Source organism: Malaclemys terrapin, chromosome 2, assembly GCF_027887155.1.
Source record: "Malaclemys terrapin pileata isolate rMalTer1 chromosome 2, rMalTer1.hap1, whole genome shotgun sequence".
NCBI lineage: Eukaryota > Metazoa > Chordata > Testudines > Emydidae > Malaclemys > Malaclemys terrapin.
In genome coordinates, this window is record NC_071506.1 from 196883676 (window position 1) to 196907758 (window position 24083).

The 24083-nt window shown below is 41.3% G+C and overlaps 1 protein-coding gene across 1 annotated transcript in view; it reads right to left on the bottom strand.

Annotated features, from left to right (window-relative positions):
- The window catches only part of EPDR1 (ependymin related 1), a 50501-nt gene that overhangs the window by 3573 nt on the left and 22845 nt on the right, over positions 1-24083 (bottom strand). The window contains exon 2 of the mRNA XM_054019234.1: positions 4680-4888. Within this exon, the coding sequence (XP_053875209.1) occupies positions 4680-4888 (209 nt within the window). The remainder of the gene's footprint in view (positions 1-4679; positions 4889-24083) is intronic.

The window sequence follows — 24083 nt, forward strand, 5'->3', positions numbered from 1 at the left end:
CTGGGATTAGGGCTGCTGTGCTGAGGCAGAGGGTACTGCTGCAAGGTCAGTGCCTCCTCCTGCCCCGCATTGAGGTAAGGGCAGTGAAGAAGGAGGCATTTATGTATATTGTATTTAAAGAGGTATAGTTGAATTTTCATATCCATGACTCTACACACTGTTTTCCCCTAAACCTATGACTTTTACTAAATTTGCCAATGATTTTGATCACAAAGTGCCATGGCAAATCTGCAGCACTACATGTAAATATCCATTTCTCATCAATGTAATCAAAAAAGTAGATTTCTCTTACCTGTCCATCTGACTCTCATAGTTCCCACGTGTCCCTCACTTGGAGGGACATGACTTATTTTAGTCCTAAATTTACCTACCTTCCACACAAATTTGACATCTCCTTTTTATTCTCAAAAATTATTTACCTCACAAATAAAGAACCATGAAATTGAAGTTCTAGAAGGAGTCATTTACACTAAAGGGAGGAACTCCGGGGCATTTTGTGTTTCCTGCATAAAAAATGTTTTGTGTCCCACATTTCTAATAAACATCAAACACTGCATCCCACATTTGGTCCTATGTAGATTAAGAGGTCAGTATCCTTGATGGTCTTCACACTGCCCATAGCTTGGAAACCTCTCTCTTTCCCGTAGTTAACACATTGCCAAATGTATTTCGTCCTTCTGCTACTGAAGGCTCTTTCTCAATACTGCTGGGCCTCAGAGCCACCTTTGACACTGTGCAATACTCAGTTTCCAGAGCTATGTAGGATATCTGATTCCCTCTTACCTATGAAGTCACTCATTCTCCGTTTTGGTGGGAATTCCTTCTCTTCACCAGGACTCCTCCTCTGTGGAGACCCACAACCTTCTACCTTCATTCTTTATAGTTATCTTAATTCATAACTGCCAATTTTAAACTGATGAACTTCAGCTGTATATATTTTGCCTTTTGTCACATCTTTAATGAAAATATACATGGCTTCTTTTCATTTTCTTCTAGCTAACTATCTCAGACACAGAAGTGTTCATTCTGGAAAAGAAGGAGCATTTCCAAACTCAATTCCAACTCCTCTACCTCTTTCCTTGACTCATTCTTCCCCTCTCTCTGTAAACCCTTGACATCATCCTATGCCCTAAATTTTACTTCTCCCACAGCCCTTTGTCTGCAAATCTGCCCATCATCCTCTCCACAGCATTGCCCATATAAGCCTTCCCGTTGCCTGGCCCCATTGTGGAAATCTTCATCCATATCTTCATTAGTGCAACTTCCACCTCCCTAAGCATCTCCCCTAGTCTCCATTCATTTGAAGTCCTATTCAAAACTGCATTCCTTGGACCCTATTCTCCACTGCAAGATACAAGTCAAGAACACAAAATTTGTATCCTGAGATGGAGAATACATCATGGATTTAGTCCAGACTAACTCTCCAACCTCCTCTCTCTCTGGTCCTCCACCACTAGTTTCCCCTTTTTCACCTCATGTAATTTTGCCACTGTTCATGCAAGAATTTCTCTCTCTGCAGCTTCTGCCATCTAGAAGGGCTTCATTGACTCACCATCCTTTTTTAAATCTCACCTCAGAGCATTTATTTTCTCTCTTGTCTGCACCCCTTAACTTTTCTCTTCCCCCTTTTTAACTTGGTGACTGTATAGCTTTAGGGATGTGCTCAAACACCTGGCTGAACTAGAGCCTACTTTTTCACAGCATTTGGGATACAGTTTGTATGAAAGAGGCAATTCAAAGCTGAATTGTATTGTATTTTATTATACAGATTTTAAAAGGTGCCATAATTAGACACTGGCAGAGCAGATATCTTTCCTTTGGTGTAATAATTAAGGGGTTTCTTCTGTGGAAGGCTCTTTTGGGATTATAAAGGTTGATATAGAATTGGTTACTGTCTAACAAATAATTTGAAAAAACTGAGTTTCTAACAGTAAGACTAAAGGTGAAGAATTTAGGGCACTTTAATGCTGTTGATTCTATCTTGGCTTTTTAAAAAATGTTATACTTCTTGAATTTGCATGTGTATATTATTCCAGCATTGTATCCTTGCATAAGCTAGAGGCTGCACAGAAATTTCAAAATTGGCCAGTGCACCAATTCCCATGTGTCTCCTTGCTCAATCACAGGGAGGTTAATATACATTACAAATTAAATTCTAAGATATGGAGAGGAAAAATACATCTGAATATAACCACTTGATACTTTTTAAGCTTTAAAGCCTAGGTGCTACCAAGTCCAGAGATCTTTCTACTAATTAGTATTTCTTATTACAGAAACCCTGATTCCAGCCCCTAAGGGATGAAAAATATACACCATCGTGCTGGATGTAGTGACATCCGCATTTCAGTAATTCCTATTAGTGACAAATATTTTCTTTCTTCCAGCCCTTTAGTGGACCCTGCCTTCTCTTATTCAAAGAGTGGTCATGCACACTTATTCTATCATTTTAAAATTCAGTCCACATTAACAAAACAATTTGAGTGGTGATATACATACAGAACATCTAAATAAAGGCTGATAAGATGAGCAATAATTCAAAACACTTCTCAGAAAGTCATAATACATTAGTGAACATATATAAATAAACAGTCTACAGGATCCTTTTTGGACCTGCTTGTGATGGTTTTAGTGAATTTCATATAAAAATGAATGCAAAATAAAATGCTATTAAAGTACAATGTATTTCCACTGAAACCAGAATAACCTTACTATAAGAATCCAAGCCAAATTAGTTGTGATGGAGGGATGGATGGATGGATGGATGGATGGATAGATAGATATGAACAAGACATTGTTTTCTTTCAATATTATCATATAAAACACACAAAAATAATTGTGGGTGTACAATATAACCGGGCATATTCAAATGACTTCAAGAGTGCAAATTGATACTATCTGGATATTAAGTTCCATAAATCTGCCAACAATACTGGATCTGAATAAAAATTTTCCTGGCAGGGGTGGTGATGTGTCTCTTGTGGAATGTTGGAGGATGCATCCAGTCTAGTTAGAGTTCTAACAATCTTTTTCTTTGTTTTATTTTTAATTTTTTTATTAAAAAAATATTTTCCCTTGGCTGATTATTAAGGTTCATAACCAGCCATATAGTTTGTTGGTCATAACCATAAGTGTTACATCAACTGGATAATGCTGTAAATTCAGTTTAAATTCAGGGGGGTTTAAGAACTCTTTTTTATAGTTAGGGTCTGGGTGTGATGCTTCCCAGGGGTACCCAGGGTTGTGAGGCATCTTGCTACTACCTACTCTTAGCGCGAAGAAGCTTTGTCTATGCCTGCCATGGGACAGCTCCCCAGTTCTATCAGTCAGAGGCAACCCAAGCACCACCTCTAGGTCTATGTAGGCCCCACTGTCTCTCTACAGGTTAGCGACAGGCACACTCTAACCTACGACCTCTTCAACCTCTCCCTGGAGTGTCCAGTCTCTGATACACTGGACTTTGGTAGTATTCACAGATTCGCTGTTTCCAAAGGAACAGTACACCCCAGCTTACCAGTTCCACTTAAGATCACGGCTCTGCTTAACACACAGCACTTAGATATGTTTATAGTGAAACCAAGTATAAGTTTATTTAACAAAGCACAGTGATTCAAGTAATAGCAGGTAGAAGTATTGGAAACAAATGGTCACATATCAAATAAAATCGTAACATATTTTAGAACCCGACTTAATTAACTAGATACTTGTCTTGTAGAGCAATGCTCACCCAAAGTCCTTCCAATGTTTTTCAGCCAGGTTGGTTGTGACCCAATTTTCATGAGGCAAAATATGGTGTCAATTTGCCTTTTCAGCAAAGGATCCAGGGTGTTTGCATCCCCATTGTCCTTATTCATAAACAGGATGCTTATATACTCCTTTCTTGTAGACTTTGCAATCTCTTAATCAACAACTGGCTCAATATGCAAATAGGTCTACATTGTGAGGCATACAATACACAATTCCCAAATGACCATACAGGGAGATAGGCACCTGTTACTCCCTGCCTGAAAGGAACCCGTCCAAGGTATGTCACCTCCTGGTGATCTGCCTTAACACCAGGACATTAAGAACATAATTTCCAGTGTAGATACATAACTCCTCAAATATTATCCATGCATACATTTTGAAATTATTAGGATTACCAGTGGACTACTGGCTCTCAGCAGAGACCTCACATGCTACCCTTCAGTGATTATTGTGCATATGTTTGACCCAAGGGAGCCCTGTAAAACCCTATGCAGCCCCGGTGCCCTCTGTTAGTTGGCTCCAAGAAATCCTTGTGTCACTGGATAATCTCCAAGCCACACAGGTCACGTGCAGTTACTCCTGAAATTGTGAAAGAGTTTCTCTATATTATAGATTTTCTTATGAATAATTCTGGGCTCAGATTACTGGACTCTAATGGGAAAATGGTGTGGTTTCATCCCAAACTTTGTCTGAGACATGCAAACAACTCCATTATATGCTCTTCAGATATTTAACTCTTAAATAAGGGGGACATTTTCTTTAATACAATGCAGCACTAATATGATATACAGTATGTGCTGGATATTTATTACATGTTATTTCTTCCTGCAAATTTTGTGGTAATATGAAAGCCAATACTAACAGTCAGTTGGAAAATTATATCTTGGGTAAAGAAAATGCAGACATTTTTTAACAAAACAAAACCAAATACTTACATTTCCTGGCTGGTTTTCTATCAGACCATTCCTGTACCATAATTTCATCTCCAGGCCCCCCGATGTAGTACTGATCTTCATAAGTGGAGTTGTCAGGAATATCATAAGGATCCCAAGGCTCAGTCAAAGCAATCTTTGAGCACAGCTTTGTGACTTGTTCAATCTGAAACATCACTGCATCTTTATAGAGAAATATATATTCAAAGAATCTGAAACATTAAAAAAAACAGTTAATGTTAATGATGGTTTTACAACTGGTAGAACTCCCTGTAGTTAACATTGCCTGAGACTTCTCTTTATAATACCCTGCTTTTAGTCACTTATAACTTTGTCAAATTTTAACTATTTTGGGTAAAATTTTCCACAGTGAGTATCAGCCTCAGTATGAGGGTTTTTTTTTTTGTTTTGGGGTTTTTTTGTTTGTTTTTTTTTTAAAGTTTCAGCTAAAGTTCTTCAGCCATTTCTGAGAATGAGATGAGGGGAAAATATGTTTTGCCCTTGTTACATTTTTTTAAACAACATTTTAGTTTAGAAGCCCTAGCACCTGCCAGTTTTGTGGAGCAATGGCTTGACATTTGGCAGGAGGATGGCCTTTGTGTCAGGGTTATATCATTTGCATCCCTGTGAAACTGGACAAGGTATAAGCCTTTGAAAAATTTCAGTTTTCATACACTCAACTTGTTTGAGTTTAGTGGTTAAATTCCCTGAAGATTCCGTCCTCAGTGAGCATGCCCAGTCCCTGCACAGCTCTTACCACATGAACTGACACACAAGGGAACTGGCTCAAGGCAATTAAAGCCAAAGATTTCAAAACATCCTCTAATTTTGGGTGCCCAATTTGAGACACCTAGGGCCCAGTTTTCAAGAGTACTTAGCACATGTACAGCATATTACATATTCAAAGCACAGCTCCAGTCAGATTTTTCAGTCTAGTTGCAGTTGTAAGCACTCAGCACTTCTGCAAATCTGGTGTCAAGTGTAGAAACTGAACACAAAGTTAATGGCCATCTGTGAACATTTTAATGTAAGTATTTGGCTTAAATAATTAAGCCAGCTCACAACTCTGAAATACAAGAAAGGATAGAATCCAATTCTCCAGGGTGACATTCAACTTCCTTAACCAGAAAACCATTTCTTCTCTTCCTGGAATCACCTGCCTCATTCACAACACTTGTTACAAATGAGGCACGGCTCCTACAAACAACAGCCTTACTCACTATACAACCTTGATTCATTCTCAGAGCACCATCTATCCCCTGCACTGAATGATGTAGGGGTCCTGTGGAAAAAATAGGATGTGATTATGTAATAAAGACTGTATCATAATACATATAGGGAAGCTTAATTCTGGCATTTCCTAACTTTTGAGTGCTTGACTTTTCAACCTGAACATTCTTGTAATGTAATTTTTTATGTAATATTACATAAGACCAGGTAGAAGTCAATGCAATTCAAAATTTTACTAATTCACCATATAAAATATACATAGGTAGGAATCACTTCACCCACTGCTCAGGTGAAGTTATTTAAAAGTTAAAACATTTAACAGTGATTAAAAGCCATTTAGCAACACTCATAGCAGCTCAAGAGAGAAAGTGAAGAATAGTGTATCCGAAAACAGGGGAAAATGTAGGTAAGTAAAATGTAATTAAACCAACTGGAAGTGGATTAAGACACCCTGATTCTTGCGAAAATTGCCACGGAATCATTACTGGCCTAAAGTCAATTTACATTCTCTTTGTTGAAAGAAAAGTTCACACCATTGTGACAAGGGTCAGGAGAACTGCCTAGTATCTGGTCAGTAAAATGCTGAATTTGTGAACACTTAAGCATGTGTGTAACTTCTGTTCCACTGAATTCAGTGGAGCTACTCATGTGAGTACAATTATGCATATGCTTAAGTGTTTGCAGGAGCAGGTTTTAAGGGTTTAACTCCAGCTCAGCTTCCTCCTCTGTTTGCACAAGTTCAGCAGTGGTTTCTTGAGATTCAGAGAGAGAGAATGCCTTTGGGAAGGTGAGCTGCACACATGCAGCTGAGTCTCATGGCATAGCAATAATTTTTGATCTTGAATTATCATCTGGGAAATTTGCAAATTAACCAAAGATAAAAATGCTGATTTATCTTTTAAAATGATGTGACATGCACATTATATCCTGTCTGGTTCTAAAGGATTTCACTTCTATTTTTTCCTTCAAATCCCTCCTCAAAACCAATTTTCTGTGGAAATTCTTCCTACTTTATTTCCCCTAGCAATAATCTCTTCACACCTTTCTTTCCCTGAACTGTTATCCAGTGTCTTGCCTTCTCCGTCTTGTCTCTCATATATTATAAGGTATTTGGGGGAAGGGAATATGTTTTACTCTGTATTTTGTAAAATCAAATAATATATTATTGATATTACATAAGAGATATATTCTGCCACCCTTACTCAAGCAGAGAGTACCTTAGGCTTCAATCCTCCACATGCTTATGATGTACTCAATCTTAAGCACGTGAGTAGTCAATCTAACTTCAGTGGGACTACTTGCATGTTTAAAGTGCGTATAGCTATGTGCAGCATTGGAGCCAAACCCTGTGGATACGTTTTGTTGACTTTGCTTTCTCAAACATAAATACCTAGCAACGTGTATATTAAAAAAACAAAATAGAAAACCCTAACACCACAAGATAGTCCACTGCACATACTTCTCACCCTGGAGAGAGGATGAGAAAAACTCATGACAGATGTTAGTATTGTCGCTTAATACACAACTGGAGGGCACTCTGATACTAAAGTGATGAGCACAGACTAAGACTCTAAATAGAACAGAATAGACTACTATGCTCACAGTGAAGTCATTGGGGTTACTTGCAGAGGTGTGAGTGATAATCTTTGATAATGAAGCAAGTGAACAAGTTTATACTGTAAATATATATACTCTCCTTAGCTCTTACAAAAAAATCAGACATACCTTTTATCCTAATTTTTACAATGAGGATTGCTTCTGTGTATGTCGATATGCCTCCACACAATGAATATAAGGTACTTTGCAATTTTGCAGGACTTGTATTTCATTATACATTATTGAAGGTGAACTGCTAAGTTGTTATTTTACAAAAAGAACTGTTTACCAGTCAACATTAATAACAAAATGTGCATAGATTTAAAAATGACAACCTGGGATATTTTAAAACAAAATATTTGAAAACTATTTCCTCCTTTATTTACCTGCCAAGTCCTAAAGGTACTCCCTGTAGTTGTTTTAGGTGCTTGAGATGTCACCGGCTTTTTAAAGGGAAGCATGGATTCCTGAAAGTAGGTTTTTGCAGATAAATAAAAACTGATTTTTCAAATATTTTGATTTTTAAAGAGTAAATGTAGTTGGAATCTTTATCTACAATTACTATTATTCTGTTAATAATTTCATTTCTTAAACAGTTTCTTAAGACAACCCTCAAAATCCTTTATACCTCACCTTCAAATATAATTTATAAGGAGCTACTTGGTCCAGTTACTATCTTTCTGGTTTAGACTTCCCTTCCTCTCCTCTGTTAACAGCCTTTACGGTCCCTTTTTATATGACTTAAAATTAATAAAATCCAGTAGATTATGGCATGTATGTAGTGCTTACTTCTCCTTTTGTGAACATAAAACTCCCTCTCACTTCAATCAGGCTTTATATTAGCTAATAATGTTTACAAAGCATTTGGAAGGTGAAAGGCAGAATGTTATGTATTATTGTCATTATTGCTGATGTGTTGTTCAGATGTGAACGTCATTTTAAATTGTTGCAAATGAATTCAAAGTTAATTTTTTTCACCTCCACTGAGATAACTGGAAGTGTGGATAATCTACCTCTGCCTTGATGTTATTGTTTAGATTTGTCTAGCTGCATTTTCAAAAAGATCATTGGGGCAATTGATTTAAAAACATTGTAAAAGCCTTCTTCACAACTAGAAGTGATAGAAATTTAACTTTTAAAAAAACAAATATTTCTATGCTGATGAATATACCAAAACCTACAGGTAGCTCTAAATCCTTAATTCTTTGGCTTTCTAATGCCCTGTTTGATAATGCATACCACAGCTTTCATAGAAATATTGCTTCTTTTTACAAATCAGTTGTCTAAACAAAATATAGATCAGTGTATTTCACAAGCCTAGTTCATTAAATGATGACAGCAACAGCTAATCTCTGCAACATTTTTATTTTAAATATGAATATTGTAGAGGAGAAAAAAAGTTGTTGGGTAGACATTCAGACAGATGATAAATACTTTCTTCAGGTCAAGAAGACTTCATCTGCTTTTGGATATCTCTGGCCAACTCATTTCCTAACTGTGAAGCATTCATTTTTTTGGTATATTTCTGGGAACTCCGTTCCTCTTTACCATGATGTTTCAGTAATTTCAGACTTGTGTTTTTCTTCTGGTGTATCTGACTTCAACAACAGTAATTACTATATTTGATCTCACATGTTTGGCAAAGATGCAGGATTATAATATATTGTACAAATACAGTATTGTACATCTACATGTGGCAGTACATGTAATCTAATATTGTGACAATGCAGTATTTTTTAGACTGACCAAAAATGTTCTCAGATTTTACTAGATTTTCTTTTCCAAGAAGCATGAGCCTTCTGTATCGGGTATCTAATTAACAAGTTATAAACAGAACTTTGACAATAGGAGTTTTGAACTGGAAGAAATAGGCAGCTTTATTCCAGTTAGTGATGAAGTTCAGGTAAAAAGAAAATTTTAAATATAAGAAAAGCATCTAAACCTGAAAAGTCAAAGTTAAATCAACTAAGGGGATTACATATTTCTTACAAAACTCATAAAAAGTTATACCGCCTTTTATTCTTTTGATTTTAACATAAGTTAGATTAATGACTTTGCCAAAAATGACAGGAAACTGAGTTCTTCAGTAAGAAAAAATTTATATTGTTTTCTTTGTTGTTTTTTTGTGGGCCATTTGATGTTCCATAATATAGAGCCTAATCTAGCAAACTTTAATAATCCATTCTAATTTAAGATGTGATTCAGGAAAACACTTAAAACATGCTTAAATTGATTCCTATTTAGGATAGCACTTAAAGCACATTCTGAACTTTAAACACAAGCTTACAGCCCACTGTCTTGTGTTCCAATGGGACTTAGGCATGTGCTTATGTTCTGTCCTAAATAGGGATGGATTTGAGCAAATCTTTAAGTGATTTCCTGAATAGGGATGTTTTCCTGAACTGGGGCCTTTAATAGTCCCCTTAAAGACAATGGAGTTACTCATAAGAAATGAGATGGAAAATAGTAACAAAAATATCATAATACCTTCATATAAATCAATGGTGTGGCCTCATCTGCAATACTGTGTACAGTACTGGCCACCCTATCTTTGAGTTTGTACAGCAACTTGCACAGTTGGGGCTCCTAGGGCATACAGTATACAAATAGAAATAATAAAAGGATATTGCAGAACTAGAGGGGGTTCAGAAAGTCAGGAAAAAGTCTTCTATTGAGAGTCTGAAAAGATTGGGTGTGAAGAAGCAGAGAGATTGCAGCTGCGCACAGCAGGGGTTAAAGAACACTTGTGCATTCAGCTAGCCCCACCCCATTATACCTGCACCCAATGCCAGGCCTGGAGGGGGAGAAAAGAAGGGAGCTTGGCTCAGTCAGGGGCTGACTGGCAAAGAGGCAGGAGCTCTCTGTATGCCTGCCTGAAGGCACAGGTCAGCAACCTGCCTGCCAATGCAGACACTGGAGGCAAGTAAGTCTTCCCCTGCTAAGGGGAACCTGCAGACAAGCCCCAACTGCGGGAGAACTGGACTAGCAGGGCCACACCCTGAACTAAAAGGACTTGAATAGGGAGCAGCCCAGGAAAACAGGCCCCAAAGCCCTCCTCACGGCTGGGAGGAAGGTCTATCTCCCCTGCTTAGGGGTAAGCAACACAGGACTCTGGGCCAGGACCTGAGGGAGAAGGAGAGCTCAGGTCCCCCTTCAGCCCCACTAACGAACGATCTAGCCACTAGGCTGCCTGGCCACTGAAGGGCCTATCACAAATGGTGGAGAGTGGGGACATCGCCCTAGTCCCTGCTGAAGGGAATTAAAAAAAAAAAAGAGAAAGAGAGAGGGGGGGAGAGAGAGAGAGAAAGTCCCGAGGACAAACACATGAATGGAGATGGAGCAGCTGCTGAAATGGATGACAGAGCAAAACACCCACCATCAACAGAAACAACAACTCTGGCAGCAGATGGTCATGCAGCAGCAGCAGCTAGTTGGCGAATTGGCAGCCCAACAACAGCAGCTGGTCCAACAGGTGGCATCCATTTTGCGACCTGGTGCTCCAGCAGAGCTGCGTAACCCCGCCCCATCGGGCTTGCCAAAATAGGGCCTGACGATGATCCTGAGACTTTCTTAGAGACTTTCGAGCAAGTGGCCACAGTAGCCCGGTGGCCTAGAGACCAATGGGCTGCAGTGCTGCTCCGTACTTAACCGGGGTAGTACAGTCTGCATACTGTGCTTTAGACCCTACTGCCGCCCAAGTTAAGGCAGATCCTCAACACCCTAGATATCTCGGAGGAAACCTTCCTGCAACACTTCCGGGGGGAGCGGTACCCACTGGGGGGCCCAACCCCATCTGGTCGCCCAGAAACTGCATGACTCATGCTGGAGATGGCTCAAACCAGAAGCAAAGATGGGGACGCAGGTTGCTAAGCAGGTCCTACTTGAGCAGTTTGTCTGCCCCCTGGGGGAAGAGAGTGGGTGTTGCGGCATCACGCTGACACCATGACGGATGCCATCCAGCTCATGGAGAACTATCTAGCCGGCAAATCCCTCATAATGACACCCCCTTTGGGGTTGGCTGCAACCAAGAGCCCAATGTCCCTAAAAGATGGAACCACCTACGGACCCTAGGATTGTGAGGGACGCCGGCATCTTCCTCCCTAGGAGAAATGTGACATCGATCCTGCAGTTCCTCCGGGAGACCGACCTGACAGCGAACCCCACCAAATGTCACCTGGGGAAGAATGAGACCACCTACCTGTTGTATCACCCAGGCAAGGTATTAACAAACTTGAACAGAACTTTATTTACAGTGGAAATCCCTTTATCAAGCTGTAACTGCACGCTCTGTAACTCTCACTCTCACTCAGCCTCCTCACTCCTCCCTCTTCCTTCCTTCATTAACTACAATTGGCCGGAAACCTGCAACTATTCCTCTGATTGGGAGATCTTTCCACTGTCACCCACACATTTGTCACCTCCATCACTGTTACTTGCTGCTGAAGTGGAGATAAATATAAGGACAGATCCTGATCCCTAATCTTACCGTTTAAAAGATACACACAGATAAAACAAGATGCACTGAGGGAGCCAGATTAGAATGCAGGATTAGATAATTTATTTTGTTTTGTTTCATTGATCTCACTCTCATCTCCTATAATGTAATATTGTGTGGAAGAGGCATTCAACAGAGGCTAGCATTATTAGGTGCTACAAAAGAAATGAGGCTTTGGGAGGGAGTTCTTTGAAGTATACCGCCTGGAATATCCCACTTGTGGAGAATACAGCTGGCTACCTCTGGAATGGGCCACTGTGAATACATAACTCTGTACTCAAGTCTTCTCATTGGCTTCGTGGTCATTTCTGAGTCAGTTCAAGGTGTGCATCCTAACCTTTAAAGTCCTGAATAGTCTGTAACCCAGCCATCTTAGATGAGGTTTCCTCTCACTCTTTCCCTCTGTGACATTTAGATCAGCTGGAAGGCTCTTTCCTGTTTATTCTTGAGGTTAAACACTGCACAATCAACTGCAGGGCTTTCTCCGTAAAGGGCTCTTGCCTAGAGAATTTACTTTCTTTACAGGTCTTCCAAAATCTGAGTCTAGTGAATGCACAATGTAAGGCAACAACATTTGGTTAAGTATCTTTCAGAGCATTTGTGCTTTTTTATTTGTTTGATTTTATTTCTGTCAAAAGGACAGCAGTTTTTAAATTTCACCTCTATTACATTAAGATTTGTAATGACAATAGGTATCTAGCTGCTACTGTATAATTGTTAATAAATTAATTAATACTAATCTTTGTTGCTGAAACTAATTTTGACTTTAAAGGTGTAAATATTTAATCAAGTAAATAAGAATTTTTAAATATGTTTTTAAAACTTTTTCAAAATGTCTAGTGTTTGCTCTAAGGTAAATTGATAAAAGTGTATTTGATTCAGAATTATTTCATATATTACCTGTTAATATACTGCAGAAATTGACCATCATTGTTAAACAACTGTTCCTAGAGACATGACTTTCAGATAAAACAAATTGGCTAAACACACATTTCTATTTTTAAGAAAGTTATGTCCATTTTAATTCTATTAAAAAACAGGTGTGACTAAAAGCCTGACTGACACATTTATTTTTTATTCAAGGACAGTTCTAAGAAATAGTAGCAAGGAAGACAAGACCTGTAAATAATAGTGGTATAAAAATACAGCACTGGCACTGCTGAAAGTTTTCCATTGCTCAGGAAAAGGTCAGTAGACCTATTGAATATGTTTAGATTACCCCATGCTGATTAAAACATGACAGAAATAGGTTTACCATTTGGCATCTGACATAAATACAAAACCAAAGTCTCTGGCAAACAGGTAAGACTGTCTAACTTTCCTGAAATGAAAGTATCTGTGGCAGGTATCAGCTGGAAAAAAGAGCTGCAGTTCACTTCAAACTTTTTTCATCAACAAGAACTGAGAACTTTTCTTATATGTGCAATAGTGATTTACTTTTTCCTTCTAAGAAACATTTCCTCCACCATCAAAACAAATATTCTTACCAAGGTAACTTATCTTTTGAAGTGGACAAATTATAATTATTATTAATAATCATCCAAAGTGTGCATATTGTAATTTTCTTGTATTTCCAATTTCAGACACATTTAATAAGAAGTAAAGGCCAAGATTTTCAAAAGTGACTAGTGATTTTGACTACCTCATTTTTGGGATGCCTGATTTTCAGAGAATGAGTATTCAGCATTTTCTGAAAATGAGCATGGATGCACAGCATTTTCTGAGAATCGAGTCTGTTTAAGTTGTCTCAAGTTGAACACCCAAAAATTAAGACAAAAATCATCCAAAATCATTACTTAAATTTGAAAATCTTGATCAAGGGGCTGCTTGCTTGTCTATTGTTTGCTTAAATTATTATCCTAATATACCAGAAGATCAACCTTCCTACTGAGGGGGTCTTATGTCTCTGGCTTACATTTTCAGGACTTCCAAAGCTTAGGCTTTTCTGGCACACCCCTACCTCTTTACACACACATTCTTGAGGCTGTATATCCAACCCTTTGGGATTCTTTTCTCAAAGGCTATACTCTTGCATCTGTGATGGTGTAGGTGACTCTTCAGAAAGAGATACATCAGCATTAACCACTTATTCACCAATACACTTGAGACCTGTACCTCCAACCTCCCACAATGGCTATCAAGAGCCTTTTCACATCTTATCATCTACATCAGGTCCCCAAACACCTGCTACTATTTACAGATCCCGTTCCAGCACCTTCTCTATGCAAAATATATACACCAAAATACTTATCTCATTTTCCATCACAGTGTGAGCATGAGACCCAGCCATCCCAATACAACCAGATAATCACTATCATTCCAGCTACTGTACAAATACCAGCATAGACTACAATGACCTGTAACTCATTTTCCAAAACAAATTTAGGGCCTGATCTAAAGTCCAATGAAGTCAGTGGAATGAAGTCACTTGAATTCAATAGACTTTTAAATAAGGTCCTTATTACCTGTTACATGTGGAGAACAAAGAGTAGTTGAAAAAAAATCTAAAAAAGGCATTTGAAATACTTAGCACATATGCCAATGTCTATCAAGTGGATAATGCAGATTACATGGTGCATGCTGGAGTCTGGAATGGGGGGAGAGAACGTTGTTTGTAAAATCTTAATTTCTAAAAAATTATTTTTCACAAATTTAAGGTAACTTTTGAATTTTCTGGTTTTAATGTTCTAGAATTTATTTTAGGCAAAATAATAACTAATAGAATATATCTTTACATCCTTGATTATAGCCACCTGAATTATCTGGTGCACATTCCCTGTCATAAAAGAACTGTGCTGGTTTTGGGGACACTCCCGCCCCTTTTTATCCTCAATCTTTAAAATTAATTGGATAACTTCTTAGGGCAGTGGTTTTCAACCTGTGGTCTGTGGACTATGTCGAAGATTTCCAAAGGGGTCCGCACTGCCACTCAAAACTTTTTAAGGGTCCTCAAATGAAAAAAGGTTGAAAACCAATGTCTTAGAGATATGAGATTTAGGAGAGTAAGAGACTTTTTTGCTTCTTGTAGCATTTTATTATAAATCCATATCTCAAAGATGCCATGGTCTAGAGAAACTCCATATTTCTGTACGACTCGAGGTTGACCCTGAAGAGGAGTGAGGTAGTAGAAGTTCTTCAGGGAGTGATAGGGGCTACTGAGAGTTTCTCAGAGATGGGCTTATAAGGAGTTAGTGAATCAAAGAGCAAGGATCTGAGGGGAATTCATTGCATATGAGGGGTGAAGATCCTGCTATGGCTCATCTCTTCTGGCAGGAAGTGTTTGTGTGTGAATATGGCAGAGGCCAAGAGTAGGCCAGATTGTCCTCTACACTAAATGACACTGCATCATATGGAGATTTCCCCTATGCTGGGAAAATTCCTGGGTAGCTAGTTAAGACCTTCTTTGTGCTGCTGGAGGGGCACAGATGGGAAACCGTTGCCCTAAGCTCCAACAGCTTGTTATGGCTGTCATACTTTAGGTGAGAGTTACACCTGCAATTCATTATGCATGGGTGCACTGCTGCACCTGTGTAGGTCTGTGTGCATGGAGAACCCCACTAAAGTCAATGGGACTCCATGTGGGAACAGCGGTGCACCTATGCAAAGTAAACTGCAGGATTTTATGCTGTTATTGTAAGACACTACTGGCTGCTTCATCAGAGTTGTAGATTCAGCAAACTGTATATTTATTAACCTGGTAAACAGAAACAGATGGACACCTATGTGTAAACTGGATCAAATTTTGTTTTTAGTTACAGTGATGTACTGCCTATCCCCCACTCATTATAATGGAATGAATTATAGTGATAACATATATCTTACAATTATATTGATGTGCATATATTGATATTTTAAAGGTAATTATGGCTAATGGAGCTAAATATGTATGTTTGTTGTTTGCTATGCTGTTTGCTGTTTCAATAGATAGAGTCCTGGCTGACACAGATTTACACATATGTTCTTTATATTCTGTGTTTATTAATACTCTATTATAATAGACATCATATAAATATGGTAATGATGATCTGCTATTTTTAAACAAAAATTCTAGTAATATTTCTGAACATAAAGACAGAGAGAGAACTCAGTTTATATTGCACTTCCCATGGAAAGCCAAATTACACTTGAATAAGTTTTGGGGGGGATTAATATGAAGACCAGGTTGATGTTAAAAGTAGGTAGTAATTAAAACGAATGGGTAATTAAGCATGGGCGAGCTGGCCTAATTTGACTCCACAGCAAAAGACTACAAATTTAAAATCAGATCAGCTGTTTTTTTTTTAAATCCCCAAAACATTTTTTACATTTATAGTGCCTATTGCTATGGAATATAAGCATCTCAATTACAATGTATATTCTGCAATGTCATAATCCAAACTTTACATAGTTTTGAAGGATTTTTTTTATTTCAGCCAAAACACAAATAGGCACTTAAAGTAAATTCAAACAAACAGTGCTTTAAATCCATACTAGTATTCATAGAAATAGAGAAGGAGGTCACCACTTCTAACAACAGTGGGATATATATAAGTACCGTATAATATAATTTTATCACCTAATGCATGATTTGTATCTAAGTGGTGCTTCCAAGTTTGCCGTTTTGTTTCATTTCAGAAACCTATATGCTGTCACACTTTGTGTTTGCAGTCATAGGTTTCACATCCATGAGTGTTATATATTACAAATCATTATAGCTTAAATACAGTGTAACAAACAAAAACAAATCTGTAGATAAACAAATAAAGAGTATCGAAACAAATATATGAGTAAACATTAATTAATAAAATACATATTGCAAAATTAGTCTTTATAGAGAGAGTCAAGATGTTTGTGTTTGTGCATGTTCACACATGGTTCTAGACACAGACAGTTCAAGCACAGGGTGAAGAAAAAGGAAGCATCTCATCTGCACAGCCCTGATGCTAAGATGGTAGCCTCATACAATGTGAACAACTGGATGAATGAACCTAGTCACTTGGTCTCATCTTTCCTTCACTCCTTTTATGTCTCCCATCCTAATTTCCTCCTCATTGCTACAAAAAGTGCAAGAGACACAAGAAACATCTTGACTCTTTTACCACCTGGTCAATTATATAATCAAGGTTCCTTTTCTCTCTTTTGTAAGGCATGTAGAATAACGTAACAGACTGAGGGTACGTCTACACTACGAGAGTAGTTCGATTTTACTTAAATCGAATTAGTGGAACCGATATTACAAAGTCGAACATGTGTATCCACACTAAGAACAGTAATTCGACTTTGTGAGTCCACTCTAACGGGGCAAGCGTCGACATTGGAAGCGGTGCACTGTGGGCAGCTATCCCACAGTTCCCGCAGTCCCCGCTGCCCATTGGAATTCTGGGTCGAGCCCCCAATGCCTGCTGGGAAAAAAAATGTGTAGAGGGTGGTTTTGGATAGCTGTCGTCATTCAACCGTCACTCCCGCCCTCCTTCCCTGAAAGCGCCGGCGGGCAATCAGTTCGCGCACTTTTCTAGTGAGTGACAGCGCGGACGCCACAGCACTGCGAGCATGGAGCCCGCTGCGACCATCGCTGCAGTTATGGCCGTTGTCAACACCTCGCACCTTATCATCCACCTTTTTCAGAGGCAGATGCTGAGAAATCAGGCGAGGAGGCTATGGCAGCGCGGTCAGGATATTAAGTCTGAGAGTGGCACAGACCTCTCGCAAAGCACGGGACCTCGTGCCGTGGACATCATGGTGGCAATGGGTCATGTTGATGCTGTGGAATGGCGATTCTGGGCCCAGGAAACAAGCACGGACTGGTGGGACCGCATAGTGCTGCAGGTCTGGGATGAATCACAGTGGCTGCGAAACTTTCGCATGCGTAAGGGAACTTTCCTGAAACTTTGTGAGTTGCTGTTCCCTGCCCTGAAGCACAAGGACACCTGGATGCGAGCAGCCCTGACTGTCCAGAAGCGAGTGGCCATAGCCCTCTGAAGCTTGCAACGCCAGACAGCTACCGGTCAGTCGTGAACCACTTTGGCGTGGTCAAATCTACCGTGGGAATTGCTGTGATGCAAGCAGCCAACGCAATCGTTGAGCTACTGCTCTCAAAGGTAGTGACCCTGGGAAACGTGCAGGTCATCATAGATAGCTTCGCCGCGATGGGATTACCAAACTGCGATGGGGCTATAGATGGAACTCAGATCCCTATCCTGGGACCGGAGCACCAGGCCAGCCAGTACATTAACTGAAAGGGCTACTTTTCAATGGTGCTGCAAGCACTGGTGGACCATAGGGGACGTTTTACCGACATCAACGTCGGATGGCCCGGCAAGGTTCATGACGCTCGTGTTTTCAGGAACTCTGGTCTGTTTAGACAGCTGCAGGAAGGTATTTACTTCCCGGACCACAAAATAACTGTCGGGGATGTGGAGATGCCTATAGTGATCCTCGGGGACCCAACCTACCCGCTAATGCCCTGGCTCATGAAGCCCTATACAGGAGCCCTGGACAGTGAAAAAGAACTCAACTACCGGCTGAGCAAGTGCAGAATGGTGGTGGAGTGTGCTTTTGGACGTCTCAAGGGGAGATGGAGAAGCTTACTGACTCCTCTGATCTCAGCGAAACCAATATCCCCACTGTTATTGCAGCTTGCTGTGTGCTCCACAATCTCTGTGAGAGCAAGGGGGAGAGGTTTATGGCGGGGTGGGAGGTTGAAGCACATTGCCTGGCTGCTGATTACGCCCAGCCAGACAGCAAGGCGATTAGAAGAGCCCAGCGGGATGCGCTGTACATCCGGGAGGCTTTGAAAGCTAGGTTCCACAGTGAGCAGGGTAACCTGTGACTATTACGTTTGTTTAAAGAGAAGCTGAACCTGCCCCCGTTTCTTTACCCACTTAATGTTGACTATCCTCTCCAAAAACAACAAGGAGTCTGGTGGCACCTTAAAGACTAACAGATTTATTTGGGCATAAGCTTTCGTGAGTAAAAACCTTCATCCGAAGAAGTGAGGTTTTTACTCACGAAAGCTTATGCCCAAATAAATCTGTTAGTCTTTAAGGTGCCACCAGACTCCTTGTTGTTTTTGTAGATACAGACTAACACGGCTACCCCCTGATACTTATCCTCTCCAGTTACATACCCCTTTCACCCCGTTGCCCCCCTTCCAACACACCTTTAAAAATAAAATAAATGGAACTTTGTTCATTAACACCGTTTTCTTTATTAAGGGTTTCGTGGTAAAGGGTTGAAACTGGGACGCAGACTATGGTGGGGAGCGGGTGTAGTGATGGAAAGGATGCTTCTAAACTTGAGGAATGACAGGCTCCTGCTCCTAGAACGGTCCGCAGTGGTGGACTGGTTGTTTCAATGGAGCCTGCCACCCCTCCTTTTTCGGGACTCTGTGTATGGGGGCTATGTGACTTTGTGGCAGGGGAGGACAGTTACAGATCCCCTGCTGCGTGGCTCTGTCATCCAGGCTAAGGACCGCTGCATAAGATCTGTAACCGCCCTCCCCCACCACAAACTCACATAGCCCCCACACACAGAACATGAAAACCACCTCCCAGACTGACCAGGGTGCCTTGTGACTGCAATGTGTGTGTGACCTGCTGCTGAACCTGCCCCCGTGTCTGTACACTGGTAAAGGTGACTGTCCTCTCCAATTACCAGCCCCTTTTCCCCCCTTCAAACACACTGTCCTCTAAAAGAACATGACGGAAACAGTAATGAACAGAAACATATTTTTTATTAACAACTACACAGTTAGGGGATGACACTGGGACGGGGGCTTGGGGAGGTGCTTTGGAGTGAAGGAAAGGACTTCTCAAAACTTTGGGAATGAGAGCCGTCTGGTACTTGAGCAGTCAGCAGGGGTGGAGTGACTGTTTTCACGGCCCCTGCCGCCCCTCCTTCTTGGGACTTTGGGTGAGGGAGGGATGGGACTTTGTGGCGGGGGAGGGCGGATAGAGATAGAATGCAGCGGGGCTCTGTCCTCCTGCCTCCAGTCCTGCAGAACATCTACAAGGCGCCGGAGCATGTCCGTTTGCTGCCTCATTAGTCCAAGGAGCGTTTGAGTTGCCTGCTGGTCTTCCTGCCGCCACCTGTCCTCCCGTTCGCTGTGTGATCGCTGGTATTGCGACATGTTCTCCCTCCACTGGGTCTGCTGTGCTGCCTCGGCTCGGGAGCAACCCGTAAGTTCGGAGAACATCTCGTCCCGTGTCCTTCTCTTTCGGCGCCTAATCTGCACCAGCCTCTGGGAGGGGGATGCCGGGGTAGGTTGGGAGACACTCGCAGTTGTGGGATGGGAAAAAGGGAGTGAATTCCTCACAAAGATAAATTTTTGTGAACAATGAACATAGTCTTTCTCTGTGAACAAGACCATGCACAGCACCTATAACATGCGCACTCAGGACAAGGTCGAATTTTTGGCCTTCGCATTCAGTGCCTGGGGTCTTGGAGTACAGATCACACAAGCAGGGCAGGACAGCGGAATTCGGCTAGTAGGCGGACATGGTAAGCCGTAGACTTTTGGCTGCTGAAAGCTTAATTTATAGCAGTGCCCTCCTTTCACTTTCAAAGCAGTGCCCCTAGCGTTGGCCAGTTCCTGCTGCCGGCAATCCGGCCAGCATGAACTCGGCCCCGGTCCCACCCCCCTCGCGGCTGTCCCCGGGAAAGATCCCTGTATGCTGCCCCTCTCCTGCCTCCACCGCGTGGCTGTAAACCGCCGGTTTCAGTTATGGAAAGGAACAGGCAATCAGTCCCAATACTAACATCCCCCTAATTTAAAGCAGGTCACCATGAGTGATATCACTCTGATGAGGATCTCGGACACAGAGAAAGACCGCATGCTGTGTGAATGCCAGCAAAAACCGGAGCTGTATGCGGCCATGCTGTGCAAGGCGCTGATCCCGGAGTACTTGCTGCTAGCCTGGTGCGGAAAAGTTTCCTACCACGGAGGACGTAATAAGGCCGCTCTCCCCAGGAACCTAATGCAAAGGCTTTCAAATTACCTCCAGGAGAGCTTCGTGGAGATGTCCCAGGGGGATTTCTGCTCTATCCCCGGACATATTGACACAATTTTCCAGTAGCTGCACTGGCAAGGACTAAAAAGTAGAGCACCTAGGGCAAAGTAATCATGCAAAACCGGACATTTGGAGATACTTTTGCAGTAGTTGCACTGGCAAGGACTAAAAAGTAAAGCGCCTAGGGCAAAGTAATCATGAAAAACCCATTGTTAATATTCCATTCCTGTTCTGATCAAAATAAATGTTTACATGTTTAAAACACTTACCAACTGATCCTTCCCCTGATTCAGGGTCAGGGTTAACGCCTTGGGAGGTTGGTAAGGGATCTCCGTGAGGGTGATGAAGAGATCCTGGCTGTCGGGGAAACCAGCGTTGTAAGCGCTGTCAACTGCCTCGTCCTCCTCATCTCCTTTCTCATCTTCCCCATCCGCGAACATCTCCGAGGAAGCGGCCGTCGACAATACCCCATCGTTAGAGTCCACGGTCACTGGCGGGGTAGTGGTGGCGGCCGCACCTAGAATGGAATGCAGTGCCTCGTAGAAACGGCATGTCTGGGGCTGGGATCTGGAGCGTCCGTTTGCCGCTTTGGTCTTCTGGTAGCCTTGTCTCAGGTCCTTGATTTTCACGCGGCACTGCGTTGCATCCCGGCTGTATCCTCTCTCTGTCATGGCTTTGGAGATCTTCTCATAGATCTTTGCATTCTGTTTTTTCGATCACAGCTCTGAAAGCACGGACTCATTGCCCCACACAGCGATCAGATCCAAGACTTCCTGATCAGTCCATGCTGGGGCCCTCTTTCTATTCTGCGATTGCATGGTCACCTCTGTTGGAGAGCTCTGCATTGTTGCCAGTGCTGCTGAGCTCGCCACGATGTCCAAACAGGAAATGAGATTCAAACTGCCCAGACAGGAAAAGGAATTCAAATTTTCCCGGGGCTTTTCCTGTATGGCTGGTCAGAGCATCCAAGCTCGGACTGCTGTCCAGAGCGTCAACAGAGTGGTGCACTGTGGGATAGCTCCCGGAGCTATTAGCGTCGAATTCCATCCACATCTACCCTAATTCGACATGGCCATGTCGAATTTAGCGCTACTCCCCTCGTCGGGGGGGAGTACAGAAATCGATTTGAAGAGACCTCTATGTCAAACTAAATAGCTTCATTGTGTGGACAGGTGCAGGGTTAATTCGATTTAACGCTGCTAAATTCAACATAACCTCCTAGTGTAGACCAGGCCTGATTGTATGGGTGGGTGGGGGGAGGGTGGGTCATGCATTTGTGCTCGTGAACACATCAGGAAACTCACACATCTCCATGAGTCACAGTGTAAGAAACAACGAATATGTATCTACAACAGTAGGTATGGGATAATGAATCTGGATTAAGTTAAATTATAACAACAATGCCTGATACTTTATGGAAACAGGTTTTCCAAATATACAATCCCTTGAGAAAGAGTCATATCCACGCAGAATGAGTAAACTTTCCAGTACTGTCTGCCTAAAAGTGTGACAGAAACACAAGTTTCCTGGCAAGAAAAGCATCTGAAGATCATAGAAACCACAGATGCTAATGATATAAGGAAGTAATGAAACTGAATACAACAAAATGTCTTTCCTTGCACTTCTAAACAAATGGAACTGATCTCCACCTGAGCATTCAAAAGTTTTAGCAAGGTTGTGTGCATCATTACACTTTTATACTCTTCAGGTGAAATCTAGCTTCTCCCCCTCAAAACCAAGTTTTATATGACACAGGTAGGTATATATTTCCTAGTGAGAGAGCGTGAAAGCTACCACTTTGCAGAAGCCTGGCACAAAGTCTATGCACCAGCTTCCCCCTTATTTTGAGGACTAAAGTGGAACTGAAGAGGTGGACAGAATTCATGTTAGGAGTGAATTCCATTCAAAATGTTTTAAAGAACTGAGAAAAGCAAAGGGTGCTACATTTTTGTGCACTCGTATATGCAGATCTCCCTGATTCTAGATGAAGTATCAACCTTATCTTGAATTGCAAGAAGATGACAGAAGGAAGCTGATAGATTTTGCTATGCTAAATATGAAAGTTCAAGAACTTACAGAGAAACAGATGGACAAGATTAATGCCTGAAACCTGAGTGGACATTCTATATTGTTTTCTTTCTGTAATTAGCCACAGGTTTAGAACAAGAACGCAGCAAAAAAAATAAACAGAATTATTTTGTTCTGTTCCTGTTGGGAAGTGGTGCTATTTAATGATGTGGCATTTTATGATGAAAACCTCAAGGAGAATTACATTAGTTCTCTGAACAACTTCCATAAGAAATCATCATTTAAATCATAGTAGCCACTTTGGCTATTAGCTATAGACTTTTAAAAACATTTCATCTTGAATAAACCCCACAACAGTGTGCTTTAAACAGATATGCAAGGATTTGTGATAACATTTGAAATTAGTTACATAGGACCAGATTATGATACCCTTACTTATTCTGAATCATTAGTGTCCGAAGCTGTATATATGGTACCCACCGGCTATACCATAGGCCAGGGGACCAACGGGGGGGAGGGGAGGGTGCGGCAGGGTTGCCCAGGATGAGGATCGGTTTTCCCTAGGCCCCCCCATTTGAGAAGGCCATGTGACGTTGTGACATGGCGTATGAGCTCGCCACACCACTCAGGTTTGCCCCAGTGGTTCCTTGACAGACCAGTGCTGGGCCAAAGCTGAGTAGTGCGGTGACTCTGTGGAATGGGTTGCAACACCACTCCATGAAATTTGGTCCAGCAGCTCCTCCCTCATGGCATTTTAAGTTAAAGTGAGCAGGGCCGGCTCTAGGGTTTTTGTGGCCCAAGCAGCGGGAAAAAAAACAAAAACCCACGATCGCGATCGGCTGGTGCCTGGAGCCGGCCCTGAACGTGAGTGTGGTTCAGTTGTGCATACTATGTGATAAATTTCTGGAGTTGCCTCTGTTCCGAATACCCCCTTACGCCACAAGCATTGACTTCAGAGGGACTATTTATGGAGAAATTTAATATTTCAACTGGAGTAAGTACAGAAGAATTTGACCCATTGTAAAGTAAATAAATCAATGGAGAGTGGAACCTTTTTACAGAGAAAATTTT